Source organism: Atractosteus spatula, chromosome 6, assembly GCF_055471065.1.
Source record: "Atractosteus spatula isolate fAtrSpa1 chromosome 6, fAtrSpa1.hap1, whole genome shotgun sequence".
NCBI classification, from domain to species: domain Eukaryota; kingdom Metazoa; phylum Chordata; class Actinopteri; order Semionotiformes; family Lepisosteidae; genus Atractosteus; species Atractosteus spatula.
This window is the reverse complement of record NC_142711.1, coordinates 4,078,148-4,105,639: the sequence shown is the minus strand read 5'-3', so window position 1 is coordinate 4,105,639 and position 27,492 is coordinate 4,078,148. Positions and strand designations below refer to the sequence as shown.

The window sequence follows — 27,492 nt, the reverse complement described above, 5'->3', positions numbered from 1 at the left end:
ATTGGGCCACAACACTACTGAACCATTTGCACAGTAATTGCTGGTAATTTCAAGAGTGGGTATGGGTCATTCTAGTGAGCTTCCTTGTATAGGCAACAAAGTGCTTAGTCACTACCTCAGACTTATGTCTTGGAGTTTAATACCATCTAGGTTCCTTGTACTTCAGTAACAACACCAGAGAACTGGATTTCTGGATTTAGAAAAAGAACAGTAAAAATAATTTTTTCTAACTTACTCCCATGTAAAGTGAAATGTGGCGAGTTCCACCTGATTTTTTAGAAAACCCACCAAGACACTCTGAACAGATAATTGATTGCTAAAACTGCAGAACAGGTTTGGTCAGGATTTCATTTTATTACACTACAGCATGATTATTTGCATTTTCAAGTTTGGATTAACATCTTTGAAGCTACTCTGAACTAGTTAGAATCTTATGATTTTACTAATTTGATTCCACCTTTTCCGGATTTAAAACTTAAGGATGGGTCTCTTGAGGAAGGGAGTAATGCACCATCCTATTTTAAGTAACAGAAAAGCAGCAGTGTTTGCATTATGATTTATTTTGGACAGGTAAAGAAAGGCATCACAATTGAACATGATCATAGACCAAAATGGGGAGAAAAAGGTTGGCCAAAGATATGTACAAAGCGTGAGAATAACCCTTAGGAAAAGCAAAAGAAGGTGCAGTATATCAGTATCAAGTTAAAATACCTGACTTCAAGTACATGTGCTAACCTTTTTCTTTTTATTTACTCCACAAAATGGCCAGCATAATAAAAAATACAATATTGTTCTTGTCATGAGAGCAGGACCCCAGGTGGCCAAGAGGTTCTGTACATGGGTACAACAATGTGCTGCACTACTTTAAAAACACTGTAGCACGGAGCCCTTAAGATAATCGTGCTTCATTACCAAGCAACGAGTTCACACCGAAGGTTGTGACAGTACATAGAACAATTTTTGCAGCATATGACAACTTTACACAGTATAAAAACCCTACACTTTAAACATTAAGTTAGACACAGCTTTCTTGCTATGTGGTTCAATAAAGCTTTGTCATACTGGCTTCTGCTACGACAAAAGAAAGGATTGAATAAAAAGAATAGAGGAATGATCTGAGAAACTGAATTCCCTCTATCCTTGAAATGGCTCCAGACATTCAAGTATTTCCTCAATTAAGGAAGACTCTTTTAAGGCTTCTGTGGCAAAACGTTAAGAAAAGATGGTTCTGGTTTGCTTTTTTTTAAAAAAAAGCTGCGGAGCTCAGAGGTCTGTGAGAGGTCCTCCAGGCGTGTTCTCAGTCATTCCGAAGTGGTTCCGCTGCTGTAGTGCCTGCTGTCGCTGGGGACTCGGGAGTGAGGTGATCGTACAGCTCCTTGCTCTGCTGCCTCGAGGGCAGGGAGGGGCCAGTCCATCTCCCCTCGCCCTCTGCGGCCCCGGGGGGGGGCGAGGCCTCAGTAGGTGGAAGACGCTGTGCTCATGGCGTCGTCGTTGGTGCGCGTGGTGCCGGGGAGCACACTGGCGAAGTACTTGACATCCTTGTCCAGGTCCATCTGCAGGGCCACCAGCGTCTGCTCCAAGGCCTCCTGGTGAGAGTTCGCGGACTGCACGAAGTATTCTGCAAAAGGGAGGACCGTTCGGGACGTCTCGGTATCAGACAGTTCAAAACCGCAACAAGGAAGGGGTGCATTGACAGAGACAGATAGATACTTTGTCCACTTCTGGGGAAATCTGTCTTTGGCTTCTCCCATAAAAGTCACATAACATCCCATGAAATCCCAACAACAGTGATGCATAAAGAAATGGATAAATAAATAGGTAGTAGGGGGGGAATACATTGACATACGTTCATTGCAGAGGGGACAAAAGACTTCGTATGTTTTTATTTGAGTGTGGTTCCCTATACCGTCTTCCTGATGAGAGCATTATGAACTGAGAAAGGAGTGGGTGTGTGGAATCAGCTGTGATGTCCCTCGCCATTCTTATTCTGATAAAAATCACTGAGCTGGGGGCTGCCGTTTAACCAATTATAAAATTGATGCACACAAATATTTACCACATATTCATCTATACAAAAACAGCAACCAACTTTTTTTTTTAGAAAAGTAAAACAAAAGGTGGTCCTATTTAGGACAGAGAAAATCCCAACAAAAAATGTGGCTCTGAAAAACGGTTACAGCTGTGAATACCTCTCACACAGAAACAGGCTCCTGCGCCTGTCCAGCAGCCTCACCTTTCTCCAGCAGCGTCTGCCTGAGGGTTTTGGCCAGGAGAACCCTCACGTTGGGCACGGGGTCCGACACGAGCTGCAGCAGGGGGGGGAGGAGGTATTCGGAGAACTGCTCCATGGAGACGCACTCGTCCTCAATCACCAGCTGCAGGGGAAGGACAGCGTGAAAGTCCTACAGCTGACAGAGGCCCCACGGTCTACTGCCGCGAGCAGACGGGAAATTCAGAAACGCAGGACATGCTGCAAGTCCACTTGGGACCCGTCCACGAACCACACACTTAACAACTTGCTGGGTCACTAAAACAAAGCTTAGGGTGGCCAATCACCCGTATTCATGATGGAGCAGCAGGTTAATTTTAACTGAGGGAATGGTTCGTTGAAAGCAAGTGCATATCTGGAGTTTGCTGCTGTATGGTCACTGAGCATCTTGCTAGTAGCGATACATCAAACACCTCAAGACACTAAAACAGAAAAAAAAAGCAGCTCTTCCAATTGTCAACCCCCTGCAGCAAGGCTGTACACCCAAGAGATGAGTGGTATTACATTTGTAATAAAAGGGATTTCTATAATCTCTGAACTGGCCTCATCACTCTGTTCCCCGAGAGCTGGTGTGTGGGGAGCGTACTGGCGCACTATGGTCACGCACTGGTGGTGGTGGAGCGGATCCCCATTACCTGTAAAGCGATTTTTGAGTGGAGTGTCCCGAAAAGCACTTTATAAGTGTAAGGAATTCTTTATTATTGCAATACTAGAATAGTAAAACAGCAAGTGAACTGCATGATTTTTAGGGACTAATCAAGACTTGCATACTCTGCTGTTTTTGCAATCGCATCCTTAATTAGAGCCGGCCTCTGGCTTAGACAGCAGTTTCACCTCCCGCTCAGCAATCGCACGGCCCCAGGACACGAGGAGGAACTCGTGCCAGTCCCCGTGCGAACACGTGTACGGCAGGCGTGTTACCTGGCAGATGAAAGCGAACGCCTGGCGGCCGGACCACTTTGGGGAATGACAGAACTTATCGACAAGCTCCACCATGAAATCAGCAAGCAAGGTCACATCGGAGGACAGCTTCCTGATGATCTCACTCACCTGCGCCAGAAAACAAAATTACACTAAAACCTCAGGATGAGCAAAATATGTGATTAAAATACACACACTGAAATTACACAGCTGTTTGCCCACTATGTATATTCAACAATCTAATTTGAAAACTCAACTCACTGATCAGTATTTAGAAGTCCAGAATTAAAAGATTTCACAGTTTAATGATAAATATAAAAACAGGAAGTATTTTCTATACATTCAAAATCAATACAATTGGTGAACTTTTCAAAAAGGTTAACCCCAGAGTCAAAACAAAATTAAACAATTTGTGCCATATTTGGACTGCATAAGAACTTAGTTTCACTGCCAAGAAGACCACTGCATTTCACTCACAAGCTTGTAGGAAATCCACCGGACTGAAGAGACTCTGTCTGTACACAGATTGAACGCTAAAGGTCGCAGGTAGTCATACACATCCTTCCCACCGTAGAGCTCTAACAGGAGAACGAGCTGCCTAGATGTGGGAGATACAAGATCGTCCAGTAAAGAAACTGTGTGCAGAAACTGTCTCAAATCTGAAATGCTTGGCAAAATCAACACAGGCCATAAGAAAATATTTTTAATGAAGAAGCTAAAATGACAGAAAACCTCCAAAAATGATTGGTAGTGTAGCAATGTTTCTCCACGTCACGACTGATGCTATATTATGAGTATGGGAGTAAAAAACAAAAAACTAATTTTATTGCAAAGTTAAACTGCCAAGAAAGCTGCATTTGGAAGGCTTACTCCGCTAGCTCTGCTCGGAAGCGCCAGTTTCTGCTGTTGTCTGTGACCAGGAACTCCTGCAGCTGGTAAAGATATTCTCTCCTCTTCTCTTGGTGCAGCAACTGCGGGGGGGGGGAATCGGCACAGAGCACAGCTTTCAGCACACCCTGTTCCTCCAGAGCAGTACACGTGATGCACAGAGGACGAGACGTTTCTGCCAAAAATGACGCCAATCTCTCCTCCAGCAGTTCATCAAAACAGCTTGCAGCAAACGAATACCATCAAACTGAACCAGCACTACGATCCAGCTTCTACAAAGAATTCAGAAGGCTCGCGAGGCATGATGTTAAACAAAGCTGTGGCTTCAGCTGTTTTCCAGAGACATATTGCGCTTCATAATATTTTTCAGAAACCATATTAAAATGCGGTGTTAGTATCCACAGCAGTTGCACGGGTTACTACAATCTCTGCTCACGGACTTGTTTTTCTAATGTGAAGAATCATCTCTCAACAAGCACCACCACTCGAACACGCAAAACGAAAAACCTTCAGGAGGCGGCAGTGGGGAGATCTCACCTTGAGGAAATCATACAAGTGCTTGAGAACCCCTATTCGGACTTCATCCAGGTCTTTGAGGAAGCTGTTGAAGATGGGCACAAGGTCAGCAGCAGTGAGCTGGTCTCCCAGGATGACCGCCAGTTCATGGATAGAGAAGGCCAGAGTCCTGCGCACCTTCCACTGTGGGACAGAGCTGAGCTCGGTGACAAGGGTAAGACACGAGGCCAGGCGGCGTCGACATTACGGTCTTAAAGGGGAGAGAGGAGGACTAGCAAGTGATAACAGGGAAGGATCGTGAGAAACCCAGACACATTCTAGAAGTTTAAAAGTAAATAGGCAACACGGTAACATCCAAGACAAACGAGCAAAAGGCCAACACACAAAAAATACAATGGAAAATGGGTTCTGTAGACCCTGCAGTCGAAGGCATGAAACGGTGAACAGCTGCTTCACTAACAAGACAAAGTCATCCAGGTCTTGTTCCCTCCAGCCCACTAAAATAAAACACTCACAGATGAGCTGGAGAGGACGATGCAACTGATGGAATGAGGGGGGAAAAACAAGGCAAGCCAACCGGCGTGCTGTCGATGTGGAAGAGTCACGAATCGAGACACCGACGCGAAAGGTGGAATCGGAGGCGCAGGCAAATTCACCTGCATGTCAGAGGCCAAGGTCTCGTAGGTGTCCCTGAGGCAGTGCCAGTTCTGCCGGCCCAAGGTGAGCGCCACACCGGGCAGGCTGTAAGCGCAGTGCTTGGCGATCTCCGTGTCGACCGTCTGGGCCCGGGAGGGGTCCGTCATCGACAGGTACTGGTCCAGTAGGGCCTGAGGTACGACGTCCTGCAGCAGAAATAAGCAAATCATTTGTATTTCCTTTCCACTACCAACTCGGATCCCAGAAACAGAACGCTTTCACATCGCACAGCAACGACAGCAGGACCACTCCTGCAGCTTCTATACACCCTGGCAGAAAATGACTTTAGCGAACACTGAAAAAATAATTCTTTAACAGATTACGTGCTGTAATCATTTATAGGCAAAGCTGTGATATTCACACTGTCTGCACTGCTAGTGATAGTGCTAGTGATGAAACCGCTAGTGAAGATATCCGAGTTGGTCGCTTGGAGCTTAACAATATCAACAGGATTTGCATTCCGGCCTCGGCACAAATGCCTGTGTATCCAGGACTCGTATTCAATAGAAAACGAGACAGTTTATGTCCAAAACTCAAGATGACACTTGCTAAGAAAGCAGCAAGTTGATAAAAAAAAACAAACAGCTGGCCGAACCCTCTTATACGACAGCGGACACAGAGAAGCGGTGTTAATCGAGTCTGTGTTGCTGCAGCCCAGCCGACGCGCTTGGTGCCGGTACCTGCTGTTTGGACTTCCGGTCCTCCTCCGGACTATTGCTGCTGTCGCTCAGCTCGGAGTCCTCGCCGTGGCTGAGCTGGAGGCTGGCCTCTCTGCTCTGAGCGGGAAAACGTTTCCGCATTAAAGACCGAAGGCGGAGGCGTGGGAGGTGGTGACATCAAACGACTGCAGCAGAGCCTCACGCGGGACTGTGCGCTGTCTCACGCGGCAACGCCCCCTGGGCTAGATCACGAGCCCGCCAACCAAACAGCAGCTTGCAAAGTGAAAGTCGGCCATTACTTTTCCAATCAACTTTAGAGGAGCCAGACTGGGATTGAGCTGGGACACTGGGCCAGTCTTCTGGCCAGTGCCAGGAGATACCCTCTGCTACCACGGTGGGACACAGCTTTGGACTTTATCGTCCAGAACCAATTGGTCTACTGTCACCACTTCCATCAGCAACCAGATCTTACTTGAATGCCTCACTTCCAAAGGCTCTGCAAATCAAGGATGCTAAGATTCTGAGAGATCAGGAACAGGCTTGGAAAATCGCACAGTTTTTGGAAAAAAGATACAAAAAACATTCTGCCATAAAACAATAGCAATGCTGTCCTGCGGATTGTGACTATATGGAATCTGCAAAGTCATGTTGTTGATGCTAAGCTCCCACAGGCATTCAAGAAGTATCCCAACGGGATCTCTACAACCCAGATCAGCCTGGGCCAAGGAGCCTACTCCCACAAGCAGAAAAGAGCACATCTTTGATGTGCAACCATAAAAATGCTTCAATAAGCACCAGGTGACTGAAAACCATCTCTGCGCTCTGCAGCTGTAGAATTGGCGGCATGCAAGTCACCTCAATTTCTGCTGAGTCGCAGATCAAAGGCACAGTGTCGACAGCGAAGGGGTCCTCACTGCCTCCCTCCTCGCTGTGCGCTGTCCGGCTGTCCCGGGGCTCCTGCGCCGTGTCCTCCTGGTGAGAGTCCAGCGCCGAGGCCCTCAGGGCGGCAGTCAATACGTCCACTTGTGCTGGCGGGAGGAAAAAAACACGTCATCGGCATGCAGCAGATCCCACCCTGCTGGTTTAACAAGCTGCCAGCTCTTGTACACGCTTGTGCACCTGAACCTGAATAAATCAGTGCAGAGAGGAATAACGTTATAATACTAATTTCTGCTTTACAAATCATTTTATACAGAAGTCCAGCAGGAAGAGATGACACCAGTTGTGATGAGTCTCGCGAGTTACTCCTGAGGTACGATGACCCTACGCACAGCGCTGCAAAACACAACATGCCAAAAAACACGCTGCAGTTTCAGGAACCCAGCACACTCTTCAGGCAGGAGCCCCCGCTGCTGGAGGGCGATCGCTAAGAACAGCTCCCGATGAGGAAGAGTTTCTTTCCTCAAACAGAAAAACAAAATACGACCCTTTCTTAATGAAGGCAGCACAGTGACCTCATGCAAAGAAAGGGCGTGAAAGGACTATTAATGTACCAGGGTCAAAAATTGAAGCAAAAAGAACAGGCCATTCAGTGCATCTCAGGGTACAATCCAAAACTCAAGCAGATTTGTTTTGTAGCTTACATAAACTTCTAACTTCTGGTGCAGAATTTTGAGAAAATGTACGTTGCACAAGACGTTTAGAAATGAGAAGTCAAAACCTGAAACACTCTAAGGGAGGGAAAATAACTGATAATCCCCATCCACACAAAAATACCCCCTCACCTTCCAACTGAAAATCACGTCTCACAGCACACTTACGGAAGATACATTTATACCAGGAACTCCAGAGAGTGAGTTTCTAAACTTATATGTTTTAACATAGATGAAAAAACTAATAGCAAGCATATGGCTTAAAGGCGCTGCAATTTCAGGGATTCACAGGAATTGTAACTTAATTGTGATCAAGTTCCAAATAAGAATAAGATAAATATTGATGGTGTTGCGCGAACTGCTTGTTTAACAGAGTTCTGCATCAGGCCACTGTGCACTTTCTACAAAGCTACTACACAAGAGTAGACTCCTCAGGAAACCACAGACATCTTTTCAAACTTACAATTTTCATTCCCCCCCCCCCCCCCCCCAAAAGCTGAAATATGAAATACCCAAATTGGACTTAAAAGCCTATGTTTCATTGCAGCACAGCATGAACAAGGATGAAAACGAATGTATGCTGATAAAGGAAGGAGAAGACCACTTCACTCAAAACATACGCAATTCTCCTGAAATATACGAACGTCCACATAGCCTCACAACTCTCTGTGAGCAGAGCAATGCAGCAGGAGAACCGGAGGTTCGTGACAAACAGCATGCCCTGCCAAGCCTGTAGACCCATCAGTCTGACCTCTATTCTAAGAACTGAACTGGAGGATCTTCTGTCGGGTGGGGAAACCCAAGGAAATAGTCAGTAGGTCCTGTCTAAACCACCTTTTATGGAAATTCTAACAAGCAACTACTCAAGCACACATATACAATATACAATATAGTCCATTCAGATGTTCATAAGCCTTTTGAAAAAACCTCCCCATTAAAGGTTCATTCTTGATCCAGTGCTTAGATAAAGCTGTATGATTGTGTTAGTCTTATTTCCTTTACATCGGCAAGTAAATCCATATTTAGTGAGAGGGACAACTAAATATAGTAAAAAGTAAACATTTTCTAGCATGACTCTACAAAAGTGCTTGCTAAACGCCTGCTTCTCCTACCAAGTCACAGCAAGAACTGTGAACTAGCCAGGAGAGCGAGCTGGGCACACAGGAAATCCTTTAATTGCATCACAGTGCAGTTTTAAGTAGGACTTCCAATACACTGTTTCATAAGGGAAGTAACTGGGCCTTTTACACAACCTACTGGCGACGGCCTTAGATTATAGTTAGACTTCTATACTACTCTAACATTCAAACTCTCGGTGTTGACAGTGAATGGGCCTGTTTTTTCCCCCCGTGCAGTGCACTAGCCAAAACAACCACTTTTCTGTTGAGGCTGAGGCAGCAATTATCGCTCCAACCCTAGGGTTATCACCCTGTTTGGATGAAACTGCTGTTGCTCTCACTGCCCCATACCAGAGTGGTGAAATTCAGAGCCTTGTTCACAGAACACTGCAAAGTCTCTGTGGAAGCCAGTGGATCCTTCTGCAGTCGTGCAAAGGTGGTGGCTGGCATTTGGGGAGACAAATTATAGGAGTCTCCACTGGGTACAAACCAGCAGCAGCAGCAGAGATGAGAATACAAAGTGATTAGAAATTACGTCATGTACATCACATCACCGAAACACCGCACCAGGCCTTAGCCACTTCGGATAACCGAGCTCTCAGACTGTGGCTCGGTGCACGACCAACCTCTTCTCCCAGCTGCATTCAAGCTAGCTTCATGTCTGGAAAAAAACACTTGAAAATCTATTTTCAAAAATGCATTTTTTCCCCCCTCACAGCCCGCCGAGATGTTCTCACCCTCCTTTAAACAAGCAGTGGTGAAGTTCCCATCTGGGAAGTCCATGGCTTTGCTAGTTAAAACCCGTCTCTTCTGTGCAGCTAAACCTCGCGCTGCCAACAGCCTGAGCCAGACACAAATACAGTCACTCGGGCTACAAAACAAATCTATCAATCCATCAGGCTATCAATTAGTCTTCCAAATTCAAAACCTGAAATCACAAATAATAAATATTTATGGTAACTGGAACTAACAGCATCAAACAAAAAGAGTTAACACTCTATTCATAATATTGTCTCCCTGTTACAAAAATTGCTAACTAGTAGGCACCATTTTGCTTGAACAAGAACACAATTACGATTAATAGTTTCAGATTTTTTCTTAATATAAAAAAAAATATATAATTGGCAGACATACCAGCAACTTGTGTGGAATTAATCGTTTGGCTGCTGGCAAACCGCGTGGAGCCCGAGCGCTGACTGTGCCTGCTTGCCATTAGCATTCCACACAGCCTCAGCGTGATTAAACGGTATTGACGAACTCCAAAACCAGAAACCTGTAATTATTTCAACTATTCCTTCCCATTCATTTTTGCAATACGGCCTTGAGGCACACTACAAATCTGAAAGAATTCAGGGGAAAAAAAACCATCGCCAGCAAACGTATAAACTTGACATACATTTAAAGAATCTTTCCAATCCATATCCTGTTTGAATATCTGTGGTAGTTTTTCTTCATGCCAGTTAAGACTTCCAGCAGACAGCTGTTCAGTTAAGAGTAATATTCGTAGCTGAGCCTGGCATGTTCTCGGCACTCTAAAGACAAGCTTCCATCATCTGAAATGATGTTTCGTCGTGTTCTGTTGGTGACCATGGAACATGTTTTAAATACTATTTGTTGCCCATGAGTTGGGGGATATCGCCGATTTTGAATGACAGATTCCAGTCCATCCGCAGATCTGACTCCAGCGACAAACCGCCGATGACTCCCTGAAGCCCAGCCCCAGAACGGCAAGGCTTTCCAAGACTGGTACGAGCGGCAGGACCGCTCTCTCCCTCCCTCCATGACCCGCGGCCTCATTCCTCAACCCCGCGCCCCGGCCCGTACCTTTCACGTCGGGGTCGTCGGTGTGCGGCTCCAGGTTCTCGATCATCTCCTCCAGCTCCCGTCGCCGGGCGGAGGTGAGGGCCGGCGGGGCGGCGGCGGGCCTGCGGGGGTCCCGCCTCCGCTCGGCCGCCGGGCCCCCCCGCAGCTGCGGCTGCAGCTCCAGGTCCAGGTCCAGGAGGGGGATGGGGGTCCGCCAGTAGTGGAATGAGTTGTACAGTTCCTGCTCGGGGATGGCGCTGCCCCGGGGGGCCGGCTCCTCGGCGGGGGGCGCGGCGCTGCTGGCGCTGGCGGCCGGCTCCACGACACCGGGCGAGAGCGGCTCCGGAGGGTCCTGCACGGGCGCCGCCTCCTCTTCCTCTGTGCCCTGCCCTTGGCGCTGGGCGCTGGTTTCCGAGGGCTCGTGGCCCTCCTCCGACGGGCAGCCGACCTTAACCTCCCCAGCCCCACCAGCGGGGGCGCCCTGGGGGTCCCGGCGCGGCTCCGGCGTGCTCTCCCCGCCCTCCCCGCGGGACAGCCTGTCCATGGCAGGGTCCGCACCCGTGCTCGCTGAGGCCTCTTCAAATCTGCAACACAAACGTGTTTCAGTTCCTCCGAGAGAGCGATTAAACAAACCCGCCCCCTGCTTTACAATTTTGTTGTTAACGTTTCGGGAACAGCAGAAAAGGATATTATTCAATCATGTCCAAAAAGGATATGGAAGTATAAAACGAGTCTGAACGGTTTTGTTTTTCCTGCTCATGTCAGGTCAGACTGTTCCTGGTGCGGAGGATCAGAACACCTTGCTGACATGCATGTGCAGAACACAGGCCTGAGGCATAGGTGGTGTTGTGCTGCTGTACAGCTTTCTCTCTGAACTTGGACTGCACATCAATTTAACTTCAGTTACATGTTCTTTCTGTTGAATCTGTTTTGTATAGAATGGTTATGATTACTATTAATCTCTGTCCCCCAGATCTGCAGTTTGTGATTGACCTTTAGCAAAAAAAAAACTTTTAAACTTTTTATACAGTCATATCCTTCTTGCACATTATATCGTGTATTGGTACACTATAGATAGGTTTGGTTTTTGCTTCAGCACACGAATCAAGACTAACTGAAGGTACTGTTAAAACTCTCTGACCTTATAAAGTTCTGTCCTTAACATTAAAACAGTTAATTTTGAAGCCAAAAGGCTGAAGACGTATAAAGTCAAATATCACTGTTAAAAAAACTGGGGAGACTGAACTAAAAGCCAGCATATGTAATTATTTAATTAAAAAATGAGGAATCATCAACACCATCACGCATTATCGGGAAACTTATTTGGAACAACAATTACAACAAATGTGTTTTCCCCACTAGCCGGCTTAAATCAAGACATGCCAAGACATTTAACAGGGAGGTTTTAAATTACCTTGTTCAAGCAAGGTCAATTAAAAATTTAAGAGCTGAAGCAGCTAAACCCTTTCCTACTGTCTCTTTCACACACTCTAAAGTGACAGGTTACTCGATGCGGGGCCTGGCTAGCACACCAGCACAGGCTTCGCATGCCACTGGACAAGCCTTGACCTCGGGTCCGTGCTTGCAGAGAAGAAAGAACACAGCAACGTCTTAAAGCAACGTGACTAGGTGTCAAAGCTCTCATGCACGCTCAAACGTGGAAAGATATAAAAAACAGAAAATATCATTTAAAAAAAAAAGATGCCTTTTTTTTTAGTTGGGAGTGCACTTAAAACAGACCCCAAGGGTTGTGGGAGTGTGGAACAAACTAACCAGTCGAGGTCATTGAATCCGACACTCTGGTTTCTTCCACACAACAGCTGGATGAGATCCTCACATTCATTTACAATAGCCCAACGGGCTAGGGGCCTGAACGGCCTCTTCGCCTTCGCAACCTCTCTCATGTTCTTACACCGAGAGACAAAGCCTTTTCCTCTTGTCTGCTTCCAACACAGCCAACCTATCTCCTCTGTTCTGTAGGGTTTTTACCCCCCCCCAAAACCCAGGCTTTTCTTATCTTTTTCTAGATTTTTTCAAATAAAAAAATACAATATTTTAAAGAATTTAAAAGGCAATGAAGGCCCTTTGGGAGGACAGAGGAGGGGCAAGACGGGTGGGAAAACGTGGCCGACTCCAGCCGGGCCGGCCGAGGGACCCGGCGCGACGAGGCCGAGGGGTACCTGCTCTGGGGCGGCGTGCAGCGGCACCCTTCCTGGGCGCCCTCATCCTCCTCTTTGAAACAGTGGCCTGAGCTGGAGGGGCTGGCGAACGTCGAGATGAACTGACCAAGGGACTGAAAGGCAGCCTGCCGCACCTGCAAGGAAAAGTGGGAGCTCGCGTCAGCATCTCCCCCCCAAAGCCCACAAGAAGAATCGCACGCAGGAACGAGAGCAAGACCTCCAGGTCGCGCGGGACTCCAGGACCAGCCTGGCGCTGCCCACGCAACACCTCCTTCTCAACGGGCAGCAAACCCCAGCACGCTCACACGCTTCTGGTGGCTCATTTTCACAGGCACCCGAGTAAACTAAAACTGCCACGATGCGTGTTAAACACAGCTTTTGGGAATCCCAGAATTTTTACAGAATGTGCTGCAAATCGAACAAAAAATGGACCGAGGTCTGCAAACGAAACCAGATGAAAATAAAGGAAACTACTAGGTAACTCCCCTTCCAATCATGGCAAATCATCTCCACCAGGTGACTATTTTGCAGAAGCAAGTTCTTCAGAATCACTTCAAAATGATCTTTATACAAAGCTCACTATACATCAAGAAAGGAAATATTGTTACCAAAGAGCACCTTTTAAACATACTAACATGCTGTTCATTTGCAACTGACAAACACTAAAACAAGCTCATCAACTCAGACTCCTCTTTAATGCTTTAGAATAAAGGCAGCTTTTGAACAGCCATATGCATTCAGCATTCCAGTAACAAAAAAACAAATATTTCAAAATCAAGTACCATCAATACTTCCAGATATACCTCTGCTCCTACTAGTGAATATTGAGGATGGAGGACAAAGCCCCGCATTTGCTTCCACACAGCTGAAAGCTGCTCTTCTGAGGATCCCTCTCTGTGTGGACTGTGCTCGCTTGCACAAAACAAGAAACAGTCACTGGGTGTAAGTCATCCTCTGCTCCTGGTTTTAAAAAAGCCAGTAAATACAATCTAACAGATTAAATTGGTATCCGCAGAGGGCACAAAACGGTAGCCTGCTGCGTGTTCTACTATGGTCTAATTAGTCAGGCCAAGAGGGTTAAGAGGCAGAGTTTGCACTACACCCAGTCTGGCCAGCTGCTCTTCTTGAAGCTGAAAAGAGCGATGTTTCCTCTTGGCTGTGTTGTTTTTGCTACATGGGTAGCAATGCTCAAACTCATAGGGGACAAAAGGAGGACCGATTCTGGTTAAAAAGAAGAACAAAAAAATGCAAGACACAGCCCACTTTAACACAGAGATGTACCCCTTAATTTCCCCTTCTGGGTCAAAAGGGTAACGAATTTTTTCACTACGCACAGTTCCCCCTTGTGATTTTTTTAGTTCAAGTACCGACTGGAAGCACGGAAAATTAAACATTACTGCAGCCTACAGCACTTGTGATTCACAGGTTTGCAGGTGCTAACTTCCACCCTGCGTATCGTAAATGGAGGGCAGCCTAAAAAACAAGGCAGCTCCCAAACCAGTAACCAATTCAAGCTCTCCTAGACCACAGCAATACTGCTTAGGCAGGGCGACTGAAACACTATCGATGGATAATCACTCATGAGTAAAACTGAGATTAAACAATTACAAGCAGATGAAGCAAGGATCCTGCACAATCCATCACAGCTTATACACTTAATGACCTGGACCATAAATAAACCCATTCGGTGTCCCACTAACTTCTAACCTGTGCACTGAAGAGTTGTAACTAGAGATTCCGGCAGGACCTGAATAGTTCCTTTGCCTAGCTTTGCATTAAACACGTGACCACACCTTTCAGTGTATCTATAATACAATAATGGGTGGGGCAAGAGTTTATATTCTGCCAAGTCCAGCTCATGACTGTGGCTTTGGAGCTTTTTATACTACCGAGCTATGGGAAGTCAGGACTTCGGTAAACAAGCAGCTTTGCAAACCGTCATCCGCATAACAACCCTTTAAAGATGTCGTGCCGCTTAAGGCAAAAAAAATAGCATGAAAACTGCTTAAACCACAGTGAACCTGAGAAAGGCCACTGACATTGTTTTCCGAAAGCGAAAGAAACAGAAGGCTTCTTCTCACCCATCGGGAAGGGTCACTGATGAGGTTGATGAAGAGGGAAGAGAGCTTTGTCCTGCGGACTTCCTGAGACGTGGCAGAGGAAACAGTCATGAAGCACTCGGCACAGGCCTTCCGCACCCCCCAGACGTTATCCGAGCAGAGCTGGAAAAACCTGGGAAGCTGGGCAGGAAGAGCAGAGAGCAAAACAGCACTCAGGCCCGGAGCAAGACACCTTCTTTTCTGTCCCCCCGTCGGGCTCCTTCCCCGGCAGCCGGCGTCCACAGCACGGCCTGCCCCCGACAGGCTTCGTCTTACCTGGGGGGGGGCGAACAGCCCTCCGACTACTGGCAACAGGCAACACGGCACACTGCCGATGACAATACCATGAACCCCCAACCCCTTCCAGCCTCACAGGGGAAAGAAGGCTTCCTCAATGAGGAAACAGGCCTTGACTCACCATGCTGGCCAGACCAGGAAACATTAAGTAACAGGAAAAAAAATACACTGGTGCGCTCCGAGGGCTTTGTGCAATTTCTTCTTTGTCGTGAGATATGGAAACACTGCGTTGCAACTTGGCCTTTCGTGTGCCGTCTCGAAACCGATTGCCAGGACATGCACACAGGATGACAAAACCTGCGTGCCTGTACCAGTACCGCCATTTACCCCGTTCTGCGTTCAAAAAAAATATTGCTTCTTATGCACCTCACTCCTCCACAATGCCAATATGGGTGAGTTATATGCCCTCGAAAACACACGATGGCAAAACAAACATGCTCTACGCCACTCTATGTTCTAAAGATTTTCAGTTATAAGAAAATCAGCCTTTCACAATATTAAGAAAAAATAATAAGAAAAACCTATATAACATTATAAACCATATAGGAAAGAATGTTTTCCCATCCAAGCGTTAAGTCTTCATCTCTACACTAACGCACTCCACTCCTCTTCAGCAGTCAGTCTGAAACCCGCACCTACCAGCAGCTCCTCGGTTGCTTCTCGGCCCACCACACTGCAGATGTCTCCAAAATTGGCCGCACAGACCTGGCAAAAACAAAACCAGAAGGCCTTAGAGGCAGTACCCAGCACACCGCATTCAGCGATGCACTATGGTGAGCGAGGCACGCTCAAAACAACACTGCCCTAACAAAGAGGCTGCCCTTCACCAGGCTCAATTCACCCAAGGAGAGAGCGGACCTGAACTGCAATTGCCTCAAGCGCCAGGCTCGGACAAGAACAGTCTCCGGGTCCCAGCGAAGCACCGCACCGTGAACATTACCGGTGCAGCTCATGGTGGGGGGATTGCACAAAGTCAGCAGGCGTGACCTCACTTTGAAACTCTCAAAATTTAAAACATTTTGACTATTTCACAAGAACAAGGGCAAGGAACAACAAAACCGGGCAAAACACGACGACGTGATATCCCGACCGTCGGTGGTCCAACTCTCAAGAAGCATGTGAATGAACAGTCTCGAACAGCCGAGAGAGCTTATTCAACACCCAGCATCAGCAAGGCAAAACTCTGAAACCCGCATTTTGACTTTCAGCGCTGGCATCGCAGGCGATTCTTGCTTGGGCTTTGCAGTACAAGAGTGGCAGCGTGGCCTTTATCCTGAAAGGGCCTCGATTCGTTGTTTTGCCACGCGGCTTTCGATATGGCGGTTCGATATGTAACAGCACACCGACCTTTCTGACGTGAAACATCCTGCAGTCGCAGCACATCTCGCAGAAGCGCGGAAGGAAGAGCCGCTCGGTGATGTCCTTGCCCACCATCGGCGCCATTTTACAGATGATCTAAGGAAGGAGAAGAGGGGGGCCGATTCACAAAAGCAGCTGTAGAGGGGGCAGTTTTAGGAAGCCCACTTCAGTTCACATGTAATCAGTGCAGTTCAGAAACCACAGATATTCAAGGATGTCTGAAATATCTGAAAAAAAGCCATTTACAACTTGATCAAATGCTTTTGTATACCACACCCTGGCACTATCCTTCCATGTGCTAACCGCTTATCCAATGCAGGGTTGCAGAGTGCTTGTGGGGTACACCCTGCACGGGACGTTACCCCCATCGCAGAGCAGACACACACTCTCGCACCCTGGGACTAATAAAACCCCAATCGGCTCAATGACCTGAGGGGGGGCGTCACATGACGGAATCAAGGAAGTCATCTGACGCCCAACCACCGGGCGGAGCCACTCACCGCCATGGCTTCTGTTTTGACATCGTCGTTGCTGTCGGGGGCGGTGAGGTCCACGAGGACCGGGCACACTTTGGTCTCGACGTCGTCCCTCTCGATGAGCTCCTGCTCCAGCAGCACCAGGAGGGCGGCCTGACTGGTCTTCCGAACCTGCAGCGGCAGGGCGGGGGGCATGAGAGGCAGGAGACGCGAGACGACGCTGAAACCGTCACAGACAATTCACGGGCGAAAGGTGCAGGCTGAGAGGACGAGCTTGGTCCCTCAGCTCCATGCTCTGGAGCTAACGTGCTTAACCAGTTTCACATAGGAATTCAAAACATATCAGCATAAAAAAACCGTATGGATGCATCGATACAACAACAGCACGTGTAAAATTCCCCGATTCATATCGTTTAACAAAGCACCGGGAGGGAGCGCTGTCTTTCATGCAGGTGCAAAGAATTGTACCTGCTATTTCCTACTGAAGCAAGAAGCGATGACCTAAACATTATTGTTTCCAGTGAGTGAAGAAAACCTTTCAATTTGAATAAATGAGTTCTCCTCATTAAAAATTAGCAAAATTGCTCCACCCCCCCCCCCACACTTACATACTCAATGTTATAAAGGCTCCATAAGCCATTAAAATCTGGTCTCCTAGGGATGTTTTCAAGCAAAATGGGTTAGAATATTCGATTTTTAAAGAGCATAGAGTAGGGCAGATAGGAGTGACAACACTGTACTGGTCATCCTTGTCGGTTAAGCTGCACGTCGTCATGTGCCGACTGAGGTGGGATCTCTTACCTGGTTGTTCTGGTCAGCGAGGTATCTCACCACGATAGGCAGCAGGTATTTAGAGAAAGCAAACGGAATGGAAGGCCTGTTCTCTTGGCAGAAGATCGCAATATGAGGAACCTGCTCCATGAGCTCCGCTCGGACCGTGGGCTCTGAAATAAATTCCAACATGCATTTCACACTCAAGAAGTCACAACCCGAAAGAGAGACCGCGTGTGACGAAGAACACGACGCGTATTTATAAATACGTGTATCAAAATTAAAATCCCAGTACTTTTACAGCAAGCATTTCTCAGCCAACATGCAGATCGCAAACATTCCCCATTTATGCACAGAATTCTTGCACGGAGCCAACTCAGAACCTATCATCTGCCTTTTACCCCTGTCGCCAAAAACAACCGCAAAAACACACCAGCGCCGTTGGTACGCACACTGGAAAGACAGCTGGAACATCAGCCAGTTCAAGTCTTTGGGACGTATTTCAGGATGAATTCCCACAATTGCACGGTGGGCCAAGAAGCAATGTCATCGTATCGCCGCCTCCCCAGAATTCATTCCATTACGTCAGGCCAACAAAGAAGCAGAAACACAACTGTGCCAAATTTATATCGCAGCACGGAGAGGAGTGAATTATTTTTACGTGATATTGTTTTAGCTGTTACACCACCCTGTGATGTGTTATACTCATGTTTACAACACTGTGTGAGGCCACCACATACCACAGCATTGCCACATCTACAGCTTAACATCCCATTTCTTTAGATTGCCAGAGAAGGGCTCTGTGCCTTGCAGAAATGTCACCTTACACCTCACGTACAACGCACCATCCTGGTTCCTAGCATATCAAGATCTAAGTGGAAAATTACAAAAAACAGGAGCTGGCACCCCTATTGAGAACAACGCACAAGTCCTTGAAATGAGCTTAACTGAACGGAGGATAAAAAATAACCGCTGAAACTGTGGAATCAAGAAATATGCTTTAGGAGACATCAGCCTGGAGCAGAGCCATGACTGCTTCCAACCCACAGTGAATCACGAGGGTGGATACGAGAGTCTGGGGATGTCGAAAGCCCTGTAAAAAGCAAGAAGAAAGCACCACTGAATCGCCCAAACATCTGCATTACGGTATAGAGCGCAAAGAAATGACGCAATTCACCTCCGAACTGGACGCTATGAAGAACGCAGTCCTGCAAAGGAAGCATTCGACATTCGCTGTAAGCCTTGTTTCAAGAACGAAGGTGTATCTGAGTCAGGGACACTTGCCATCTCCAAACCTAACCGCTGTAATTCCAGCTGCTGGCTGCATCAGGCATGGTCTTTATCCTATAAAATGGAATGAACCTTTTCTTGTCCCCAACTGTGGCGATGCTTCCAAACGAAAGGAGAGCTTGGAAAAAGGACAAAGAAGTCCACACTTCGTGAAAAGACCAGCGATGGCAGCATCACCACCAGAACGACCATATTGGGAGAACCAGATGCTGTACAGGCCTCAAGAGCAGGAGTCTCCTATCATGGTCACAGAGGGGTGGCCTGGCCACAGGTCTTCAGCCCTGCTCAATGTACACCAACATGCAAGTGCCCAGGGGGGCACCGTAATTGGAGAAAGCCAAGAGAGCCTCCGACCAAGGGCTTCACGGCTTGACGAATCGTGATTGCACCTGCCTAGCAACAAGACCCAGGCTCTAGCCCATGACAGTTACACACAACCTGTGCTTACTGCCAGAGTCACTCAGGGGTCCCGCTACTAACTGTGATGCGATCGTATCCGAGTCAAGCAATTGCCATTTGACCAGGTCTCTCGATTGTATCTACACTTACTATTTCAGGGCGTTTGATTTTAAAATACAGAGATTAAAACACTGGTGTTTGCTTTAGAGTTTTTAAAGATCAAACTACGCACCAGAGCTTTTCAGAAATCACGAATACGTGCAGCCAGCTGGCTAGGAGGATCTGGAAAAGACAGAACTTCTCCGGGCAGCAGGCACCCGCTGTGACAGATCTGAGCCTCCAGAAGGAAAGCCGATCGCGAGTGTCTTTTGACTCAACAGCAGACACGAATAAGCTTTCCTCGCACAACTGCGGCATGTGTAACATGGAAGTAAACTCCCGTATGATTAATCTAGGGGTGGGGTTCTCCACTGTGTCATGGACCCAAGCTGGAAAAAAAAAGAAGCATTTCTGTCTGCCAAGACAATAAAAGCATGCCACGACACGTTGACACTTTCCACAGTGCACGAAATGCAGAGCCGAGTATGTGCGCAAGGCAAACTGTACAGTACAAAACTTTTAGTATCGTGGTGTATCTGCTTAAGCTCTTGACACCGATTACATTGATATTATTGATACAACGTCCTTACAAGTACTATAGCGTCAACATACTGTAATTGTCTTTCATCCCCTTAAACTATTCAACAAAGACCAATTTCCTTCTCTAAACATAAATAATAGGAAACAACAAGTCAGTCTCCTAGCTGTAGTTGTGGGTCTACCACTACACCAAGTGATTAATAGTTTAAATCTTGAGCTTTACCAGAGGCCTAAGGATCTTTGTCAGGTTTATATCTGGCCTGCATTATTTACCATGCAATGGCAACCATATTCAGTTATAAACCCATCTGTGATCTTCATTTTCATACAAGTGTGAATATGCAACCAAAACAACTTAAAATATACAAAGACAGACAGGCTTCAATATATTTCTGCACTGCAGACCAACGTTTTGCACCCCTGTTGTAAATACAGTGTGTATTGCTTGCTAGAGCAAAGATCAAAAAGTCACTGGGATTTTCTGAGATAAAAGGCAGAAGCTGTTTTAAAACTAGTTCATTTTTAACCCTCATGCATGTTATGGGCACCACGAGACAACCTAAAATATAAACAATCCTAACCTTTTGGAACTGTGCAAACAATACGAGCTTGCATCCATGTGGAAGAACTGCACTGCTGAAACAGTGGATCCTTTAATCCACTCAAACGTGTCAGACAGCAGGAGGCCCAAAACTGGATTAATTAAGAGGTCTAGTATTTCACTGCCCTTGGCCTTTTAATCAAGTGAACGTTACCTACACTTCAGAATCTTTGCTTGTGAGCAGCACCACACCAGTAAACCAGCAGGATTATAGACACTACCTAACTGCTACAGACCACTGAATCAGGAAACCACACTACTCAAGGGTATTTAGAATTTATTAACCAAGAAAAGGATTGACAACCATTCAATATACAAAAAAGTTTAACAGCCATGAAACTAATCTCACATGTATAACCCTATTATAAGCAATTCTAATTTAACCACATCATGAGATTAAAATGCAAAGCTGTAAGAATCACAACAAGTGGGCGACACATGGGAGTGAGCCCAGGACAAGCACGGTAGAGAAGGGAGGACCGCGTGAACGAAGGTGATCTATTACTGCTCGGACTCCCCCTGCCAAGACGGAGAAGAATCGGGGGCCTACCTGAATCCTCTGCCAGCCGGCTCACTCTCTCCAGCACAGCGATGCAGTCCCTTTCATCCTCGCTGACTGCCTTCAAAGTGTCCAGCAAACTTCGGGCCACCATTTGTCTGGAGAAACCAAAAATGACACATCATACCAACTGGTTCCACTCGGCCGACAGCTCAGGCCACTACACCAGCACAAGCGCGGCAGCACTGCGGTGTCCGGGGGCTTCGGTAGCTCTGTTCTTTCACCCTCTCTCTCTCCAGCACAGCAGTACGCAGGGATCTCCAGGGGACCGGTCACAGAAACGACTCGGCACCCGTCTTTACTTCACGTTGAAACAATACACAAAATCATACATGCAAAGAATGAAAAGGAGCAAGACTGATTAGATTAGTAAGTTGCAAAGGTGGAAAAAAAATATGTAAAAAGCCCAGAGGTTTGCCTGGACTTCAGACAACAGGGAATGGACAAGTTTCCAAAACACAATAAATGAAATACGATTCAGCAACAGTCTGAGGGAACAGAATGAGGCAGCACTAATCATATTTTAATTCGAATTTATAAGTCACAGGCTAAAAAGAAAAACGTTGTCTGGCCTCTGGCATACCTGTTAAAAATGTTTTCGCTTGCAACGTATTTATCCAGTCTTCCTAAAGGTGTCAGCATCTCATCTTGAGAAACAAAGTCCAGGGCTGAAGGTATAATAATGACATCAGACTCTGAGCTGTAGTCATCCACACCAACTATCAGAAACATTGGAAATACAGGCTTACAATCATAAAGCAGGCAAACATTTATCAGAAAATCAATGATTCTTACATCAGTGAACTTTTTTCTTGTATGCATAGAAGCTGTAACTATATACAAAAGAAACTTCAAACAAAACCATAATACTTCAGTGCCATGATGTTATGCTTTTATAAAGTGCGTGGATTAACAAGGAGAAAACTGTTAATGGAATTTGTTACAGTTGCTGGCAGCAGCACAGTTTTCCAACAACTAACTTCCATCGTAACATCCTTTTCAACTGCAACAGTTAACGTGCGAGTTCTTTAGTAACTGGTGAGGGCGAATCTAGTCTCCATGATACTTCAAAAGACAGAAACCTGCTCCAGATGTGTGTGTTCTTAAAATTCTTTTACCGATGTATCTAAAAGTTGAGTACTTACTTTAACTTTCATTAATAGGTAAGTAGATGCTAAACAAAGGAAAACTTTCCATCCAATGTACGAAACCTGGCGGTGAAGAGGTTAAATACTTCCATGTATGGATCGAAACGAAATAGCCGTGAGGAGGGGCGTGTTTTGTTTGTGAAGCCTGCTCAGTTCCACAGTACCGATGGACGACGGATTACAACATCCCTGCCAGGGTGCAACACACTCCCCTTCGCTGCTACCACCACCACAAGTTACCTTCAACCACCAGCACTTCTTCGGGCACCACTGGCCAACCCACACACACACACAAAAAAGAAACTCGTCACACACGAAAAGCCAGCAATTCACTCGCGAAGTGCAACAGCCACTTTGCCCGACCCCAGTGGCAACGTCTCGCTGCTGAACGTCAGTCAGCTGCGAGGGGTCTGAAATCGCCCAGCAAAACCCACCGACACGCCGCTGCCCTTCAGCCCCCCAGTGAGGCGGCCCGGGTGGGGTGCCGGTACCGTCGTGACTTTTGCGATGCAGGAGGGTCCACATGGACCGCCGGCTGGGAGTCTCCGTGCGTCGCCCCCTTTTCAGTCTGGGGCTACAGTTTCTCCTCCCCGGCGAGACTCCTCTTGCAAACAAACTTCCAGGGTGGCTGTTTTCATACGTTTTCTTTCCCCTCCACGTCTTTTTGGGGCGACAAACCCTCGCAGCCGCAGGCTTGAACCCGTGTCTCCCTTCCTTCCTTCCTTCCTCCCTCCTCTGCTTGCTCGCTCGCCTGCTCTCTTTCTTCAGGAAACCCAAATAAAATGGGTAACGCGCGTCTCCACCCCCCAAAAAAAACATGCCCCACCGGGGCAGCCCAAAACGAGACGCTCCAAAAACTTTTTTTTTTTTGCGCTTTGCTTTTGTTTTCGTAAAAGGAGGGCTGGTTTCCGGATGCTAACTCCCTAGGCCCCGCAGACCAGCCGGGAGCTCCTCCAACAACACACCACCATGTATCATCATCATCATCATCATCATCATCACCACCACCACCGCACTCGGTCGCGGCGAGAAAGTTACGGGGGGAGGAAATTAAAAAAAAAACAGCACTCTCTTTCTTTCTCTCTCTCTCTATTGCACAAACACACACACACGGAAACTTACATCCGTCTATCTCCTCCTGCGAATCTCCCTGGAGCAAGGACAAATCTGCGAAAGACAAGACGAGAGAGAGAGAGAGAGGGAGGTCAGCCGCCGGCCCGGCAGCCCCCTCCGCCCGGCGAGCACGGCTCCAGAAACGGGGGAGCGACGGCAGGAGAGACCGCCGCTGGCGGGACGGCGAGGGTCTAAAAAAGACAGGGGGGTAGGGGGGCCAGGCTCGGAAGGGGAGCCGGAGCGGTACGTACCCGCCATCTTGTCCTGGTGCTACATTTAAAGTGGCCTCAGTAGCTGAGGCAACAACCGGAGAAGCAGGCGGCGAGGGGGAAGAGGAGAGCGGCGCAGCCGGAGAGAGAGAGATGGGTGGACGGAGGGCTTTCAGCGGCGCGGCGGAAAGCACGGCGCCCTCTGGCGGGCGGCCGCGGGAGCAGCGCGGCGCTCGCTGGGTCTCCCGGGATGGTAGAGAGTTTTCGTCTTTTTTGATCAAAGCACCCATACAGAACATGAAGAGGGAAAAAAAAAACCCCAGAAATATATTCAATTAAACAAAGCCATCGAGACAGTTTTATGAAAATGAGTCCATTCACCCAATCCAAACAATAAACAAGAATGTGCATAAAACCGTTGTAAACTTTTTATAGCACACAAGTACAGAACCGCAACATTTTTTCAGCAGCCAGGATCCTGACCAGGTTTAGTGCAAGTGATCACATTACTCCTATCCTGGAGTCCTTGCACTGGCTTCCAGTCAAATTCTGTGTAGACTTTAAAATCTCATGCTCACCTATAAGGCTCTGCATGGCTTGGCACCTCAGTACCTGTCTGAACTACTATCGCCTTACTCCCCACCTCGCAACCTTCGCTCTTCTAATTCTGGTCTCCTAACTGTCCCCCAAGCTCGTCTACATTGTATGGGTGACAGGGCCTTCTCCTGTTATGCCCCCAAGCTCTGGAACTCTCTGCCCAAGGATATCAGAGAGTCACCTTCTCTAAACTCCTTCAAATCCAGACTCAAAACCTTCTTCTTTAGAAGAGCCTTTACTGAACTGGTTCCATTCTTCACCCCTCTGCTTTTTCTAGTACCACTTCTACTGTCTCCTCTATATATTGTAATTGTGTTTTATCTTGTGTATTCTTTTTATTTATTGTTGTTGTCATCCTGTAAAGCACTTTGAGAAGCCACCTTTAAAGGCGCTATATAAAATAAAGTTTATTATTATATTATTATTATTATACCTCAAGCCTTTTTTCTTTGCTATGTCCTTCACAGTCTGTTTTGTAGAATTTTTAAGTCCAGCCTTTCATTTAGTGTCAAAGGGGGGTTTTATTTTCCAAATTTTTGGAACAGTTTGAATCCTGGATCTTCTCTTTCCTAATTTTGCTTTGTTTCTTCACTAGCAGAGTCATGACTTGTATCTGTATCACCTTGTTCAGAAGCAATATCACCCTAAAGCTCACAACTCACAGCTGGCAGCCCCACTGAAGCTCAGCAGGTGTGAGCCTGGTCAGTACCTGGATGGGGGACTCCTGGGAAAGCTGAGGCTGCTGCTGGAAGAGGTGTTAGTGGGGCCAGCGGGGGGTGGTCTGTGTGGGTCCTAATGCCCCAGTATAGTGATGGCGACCACATTGTCGACTCTATGAATTCCTGTTTTGAATATGGTTAGAAAAAGTCCTGAAACAAATACATTCATATACTGTACATATAAAAATGTACAGTATAAATTCCCTATGTAGCTTAATGAAAACACATCTTTAATAAACATACGTTTATAATAACTTGACACTCAGAAACAGAAACTTATATATTCCTGGGAAAGCTAAAGCTGCTGCTGGAAGAGGTGTTAGTGGGGCCAGTAGGGGGCGCTCACTCTGCAGTCTGTGTGGATCCTAATGCCCCAGTATAGAGACGGGGACACTATGCTGTAAAAAGACGCCGTCCTTCGGATGAGATGTAAAACCGAGGTCCTGACTCAATTCAATTCAAGGTGCTTTATTAGCATGACCGATGGCTCTCTGTGGTCATTAAAAATCCCAGGGCGTTTCTCAAAAAGAGTAGGGGTGTAACCCTGGCGTCCGGGCCAAATTTCCCAGTGGCCCTTACCAGTCATGGCCTCCTAATACATAATAGATACGTTATTGATCCTGTGAGGGAAATTGCAGAAAAGCATCGCCCGAACAGGGACTTGAACCCTGGACCCTCAGATTAAAAGTCTGATGCTCTACCGACTGAGCTATCCGGGCTCTTATACCCTCGACCTATGAACTGGCTTCATCACTCTGCTCTCCTCCCCACTGAGAGCTGGTGTGTGGGGAGCGGACTGGCGCATCATCCAGGTGGGGCTGCACACTGGTGGGGGTGGAGGGGATCCCCATTACCTGTAAAGCGCTTTGAGTGGAGTGTCCAGAAAAGCGCTATATAAGTGTAAGGAATTATTATTATTATTATTATTATTACTTTGTGCTGTTTCAGGACCGAAAATATAAACCCCTTTTACTGCATCATCCCCAATAATTTGCCTTTAGACAGTTGAAATGCGCTTGTGGGAAAAGGGAAAAACAAAAAAAAAACTCCTTCGACGCCTGTGCGAAGACAACAGTACTGTGCGCGCTTACAGCCTGTTCTCACGTATGAAATTACACACAATCTGCCCCCCCGTGTTGTCCGGCTGAAACACCGTCTCTTAAATATTAAAATACAAGTCCGCTGTTGGCACATGACATATTCAGCAACACGCCTTCCTTTCCGTGCAAAAAAAAAAAGTTACGCTGATAGTTTGTGTAGGGTTTCACAATGGTTACAAGCGAGAGGAAGTCACGTTTTGTGAAGGAAGCCAGGGGTACAAGCTTTAACAACACAGCCGACTCGCTTGTTCCAGACTCCCACAACCCTTCGTGCAGAAGAAAGTGGCTAGTGTGTACACTTGTATCATTTAACCCACGTCTCATGGTTTATTCGTGGTGTAGGCCGCCGGGTTGGTTTTAATCAGCGACCTGCGGGATTTAGAATACTTGCATCAGATCCCCTTGAAGTCTACCGTGTTCGAGACGAAAAAAAAAAAGTTTAGTTCCTTCAGGGGAAGGATATTGTCACTCAGTGTAGGAGATTCCTTTTAAGCCCAGGTATTTCGTTTCTATTTTTCTGGACTGATTCCAGAGCCGAGAATATTTCTTTTTAAAAATATGGTGAGCAGAACTGTGCACAATGCTCTCGGTAAGAGCTTACCGGTACCTCATACAATGTTAACATAACAGCCCTCGATTTAAATTCCGAGCTGAAAACTGCAGTAGAATGTTCTGTTTGCTTTTTAAACTTCCTCGCCTCAGTGGTTGAAAGCGAGCATTTCGTATAGTACTGATAAGCCGGAGTCAGTATTGTCTGCATACAAGGGAAAAAAGCGCCCCGCCAGCCCAAGAGAGCGCATTTTACAACTCACATTTCTCTTCTCGACGCCTTATTGCAAGTTGGCTCTTGAAACCCAGGTAATGCGGCTCCCTCTTGTGGGAAATGAGCGCATTTTCAAAACGCACTAAGCTAAACTGGCAATTACACGGATTCCTGAAAGTGCCCTACATTCTCACCTCTTATCTGAATCTGTCCTGCATTCGGTTGAGAAATGGGGGACTTAAGATACTCAATACATCTAGCCCATACCCTCTGTCGCAGAGTATTTGTCTTTTTTTCACAGTCCGTATCGGGGGAGACGTCTCCAAGTCACATAGAAATGGTGGGGAGATGAGTCAGTCGTCGCTGCAGAGTGACACAGCTCTCAGCTGATCAGTACCGAGAGCTCAGTGCTGCACGTAATCCACTCATCGCCAGGAAGCAGAGGTCCAGGCTTTAGGTGGCTCTGTGACGCCACTGTGTCAAAGATACGGCCGGTGTTGCTCTCCAATATGCTGTGCCTAGTGGTTACAATTCAAACGCGAGCAGTGCTCTAGGCCGTATTCAGAACGAATACTGTGGGGTTCTTGGGTATAATAATTCTCTGAATCAGATTGAACTGTAATGACATGCTGGCTACTGGGCGAGAATTGTCCGTATCCTTCCAATGTTTGTTTCTTATCCTTCGTTCTCCTTCCTTAGAAGGAGGATTTT

General features: G+C 46.9%; 1 protein-coding gene and 1 non-coding gene across 6 annotated transcripts; both read right to left on the bottom strand.

The window, feature by feature from the left end:
- Positions 1 to 542: 542 nt before the first annotated feature.
- On the bottom strand, positions 543 to 23,770 carry ppp4r1 (protein phosphatase 4, regulatory subunit 1). 5 transcript variants are annotated; one of them, XM_088918363.1, is made up of 20 exons: positions 23,645 to 23,770; positions 23,403 to 23,447; positions 21,716 to 21,851; positions 21,124 to 21,230; positions 17,675 to 17,817; positions 16,898 to 17,044; positions 16,386 to 16,493; positions 15,678 to 15,743; positions 14,724 to 14,882; positions 12,643 to 12,776; positions 10,484 to 11,046; positions 6,805 to 6,977; positions 5,971 to 6,066; positions 5,251 to 5,436; positions 4,616 to 4,777; positions 4,061 to 4,161; positions 3,668 to 3,788; positions 3,191 to 3,319; positions 2,234 to 2,375; positions 543 to 1,618 (listed from the first exon to the last, which is right to left on the bottom strand). In XM_088918363.1, the coding sequence occupies exons 1-20, from the start codon at positions 23,649 to 23,651 to the stop codon at positions 1,455 to 1,457; spliced, it is 2,889 nt and encodes a 962-aa protein (XP_088774489.1). In that variant the 5' UTR covers positions 23,652 to 23,770; the 3' UTR covers positions 543 to 1,454. The 5 variants fall into 5 exon arrangements, with proteins under 5 accessions (XP_088774489.1, XP_088774490.1, XP_088774487.1 ...); XM_088918364.1 differs by having other exon boundaries at positions 21,716 to 21,800; XM_088918361.1 differs by lacking the exons at positions 23,403 to 23,447; positions 23,645 to 23,770 and adding an exon at positions 22,715 to 23,395.
- A 1,794-nt stretch (positions 23,771 to 25,564) lies between these two features.
- On the bottom strand, positions 25,565 to 25,637 carry trnak-uuu (transfer RNA lysine (anticodon UUU)). Its single transcript has one exon. It is a non-coding gene; the product is annotated as a tRNA-Lys (tRNA).
- Between the last annotated feature and the right edge of the window lie 1,855 nt (positions 25,638 to 27,492).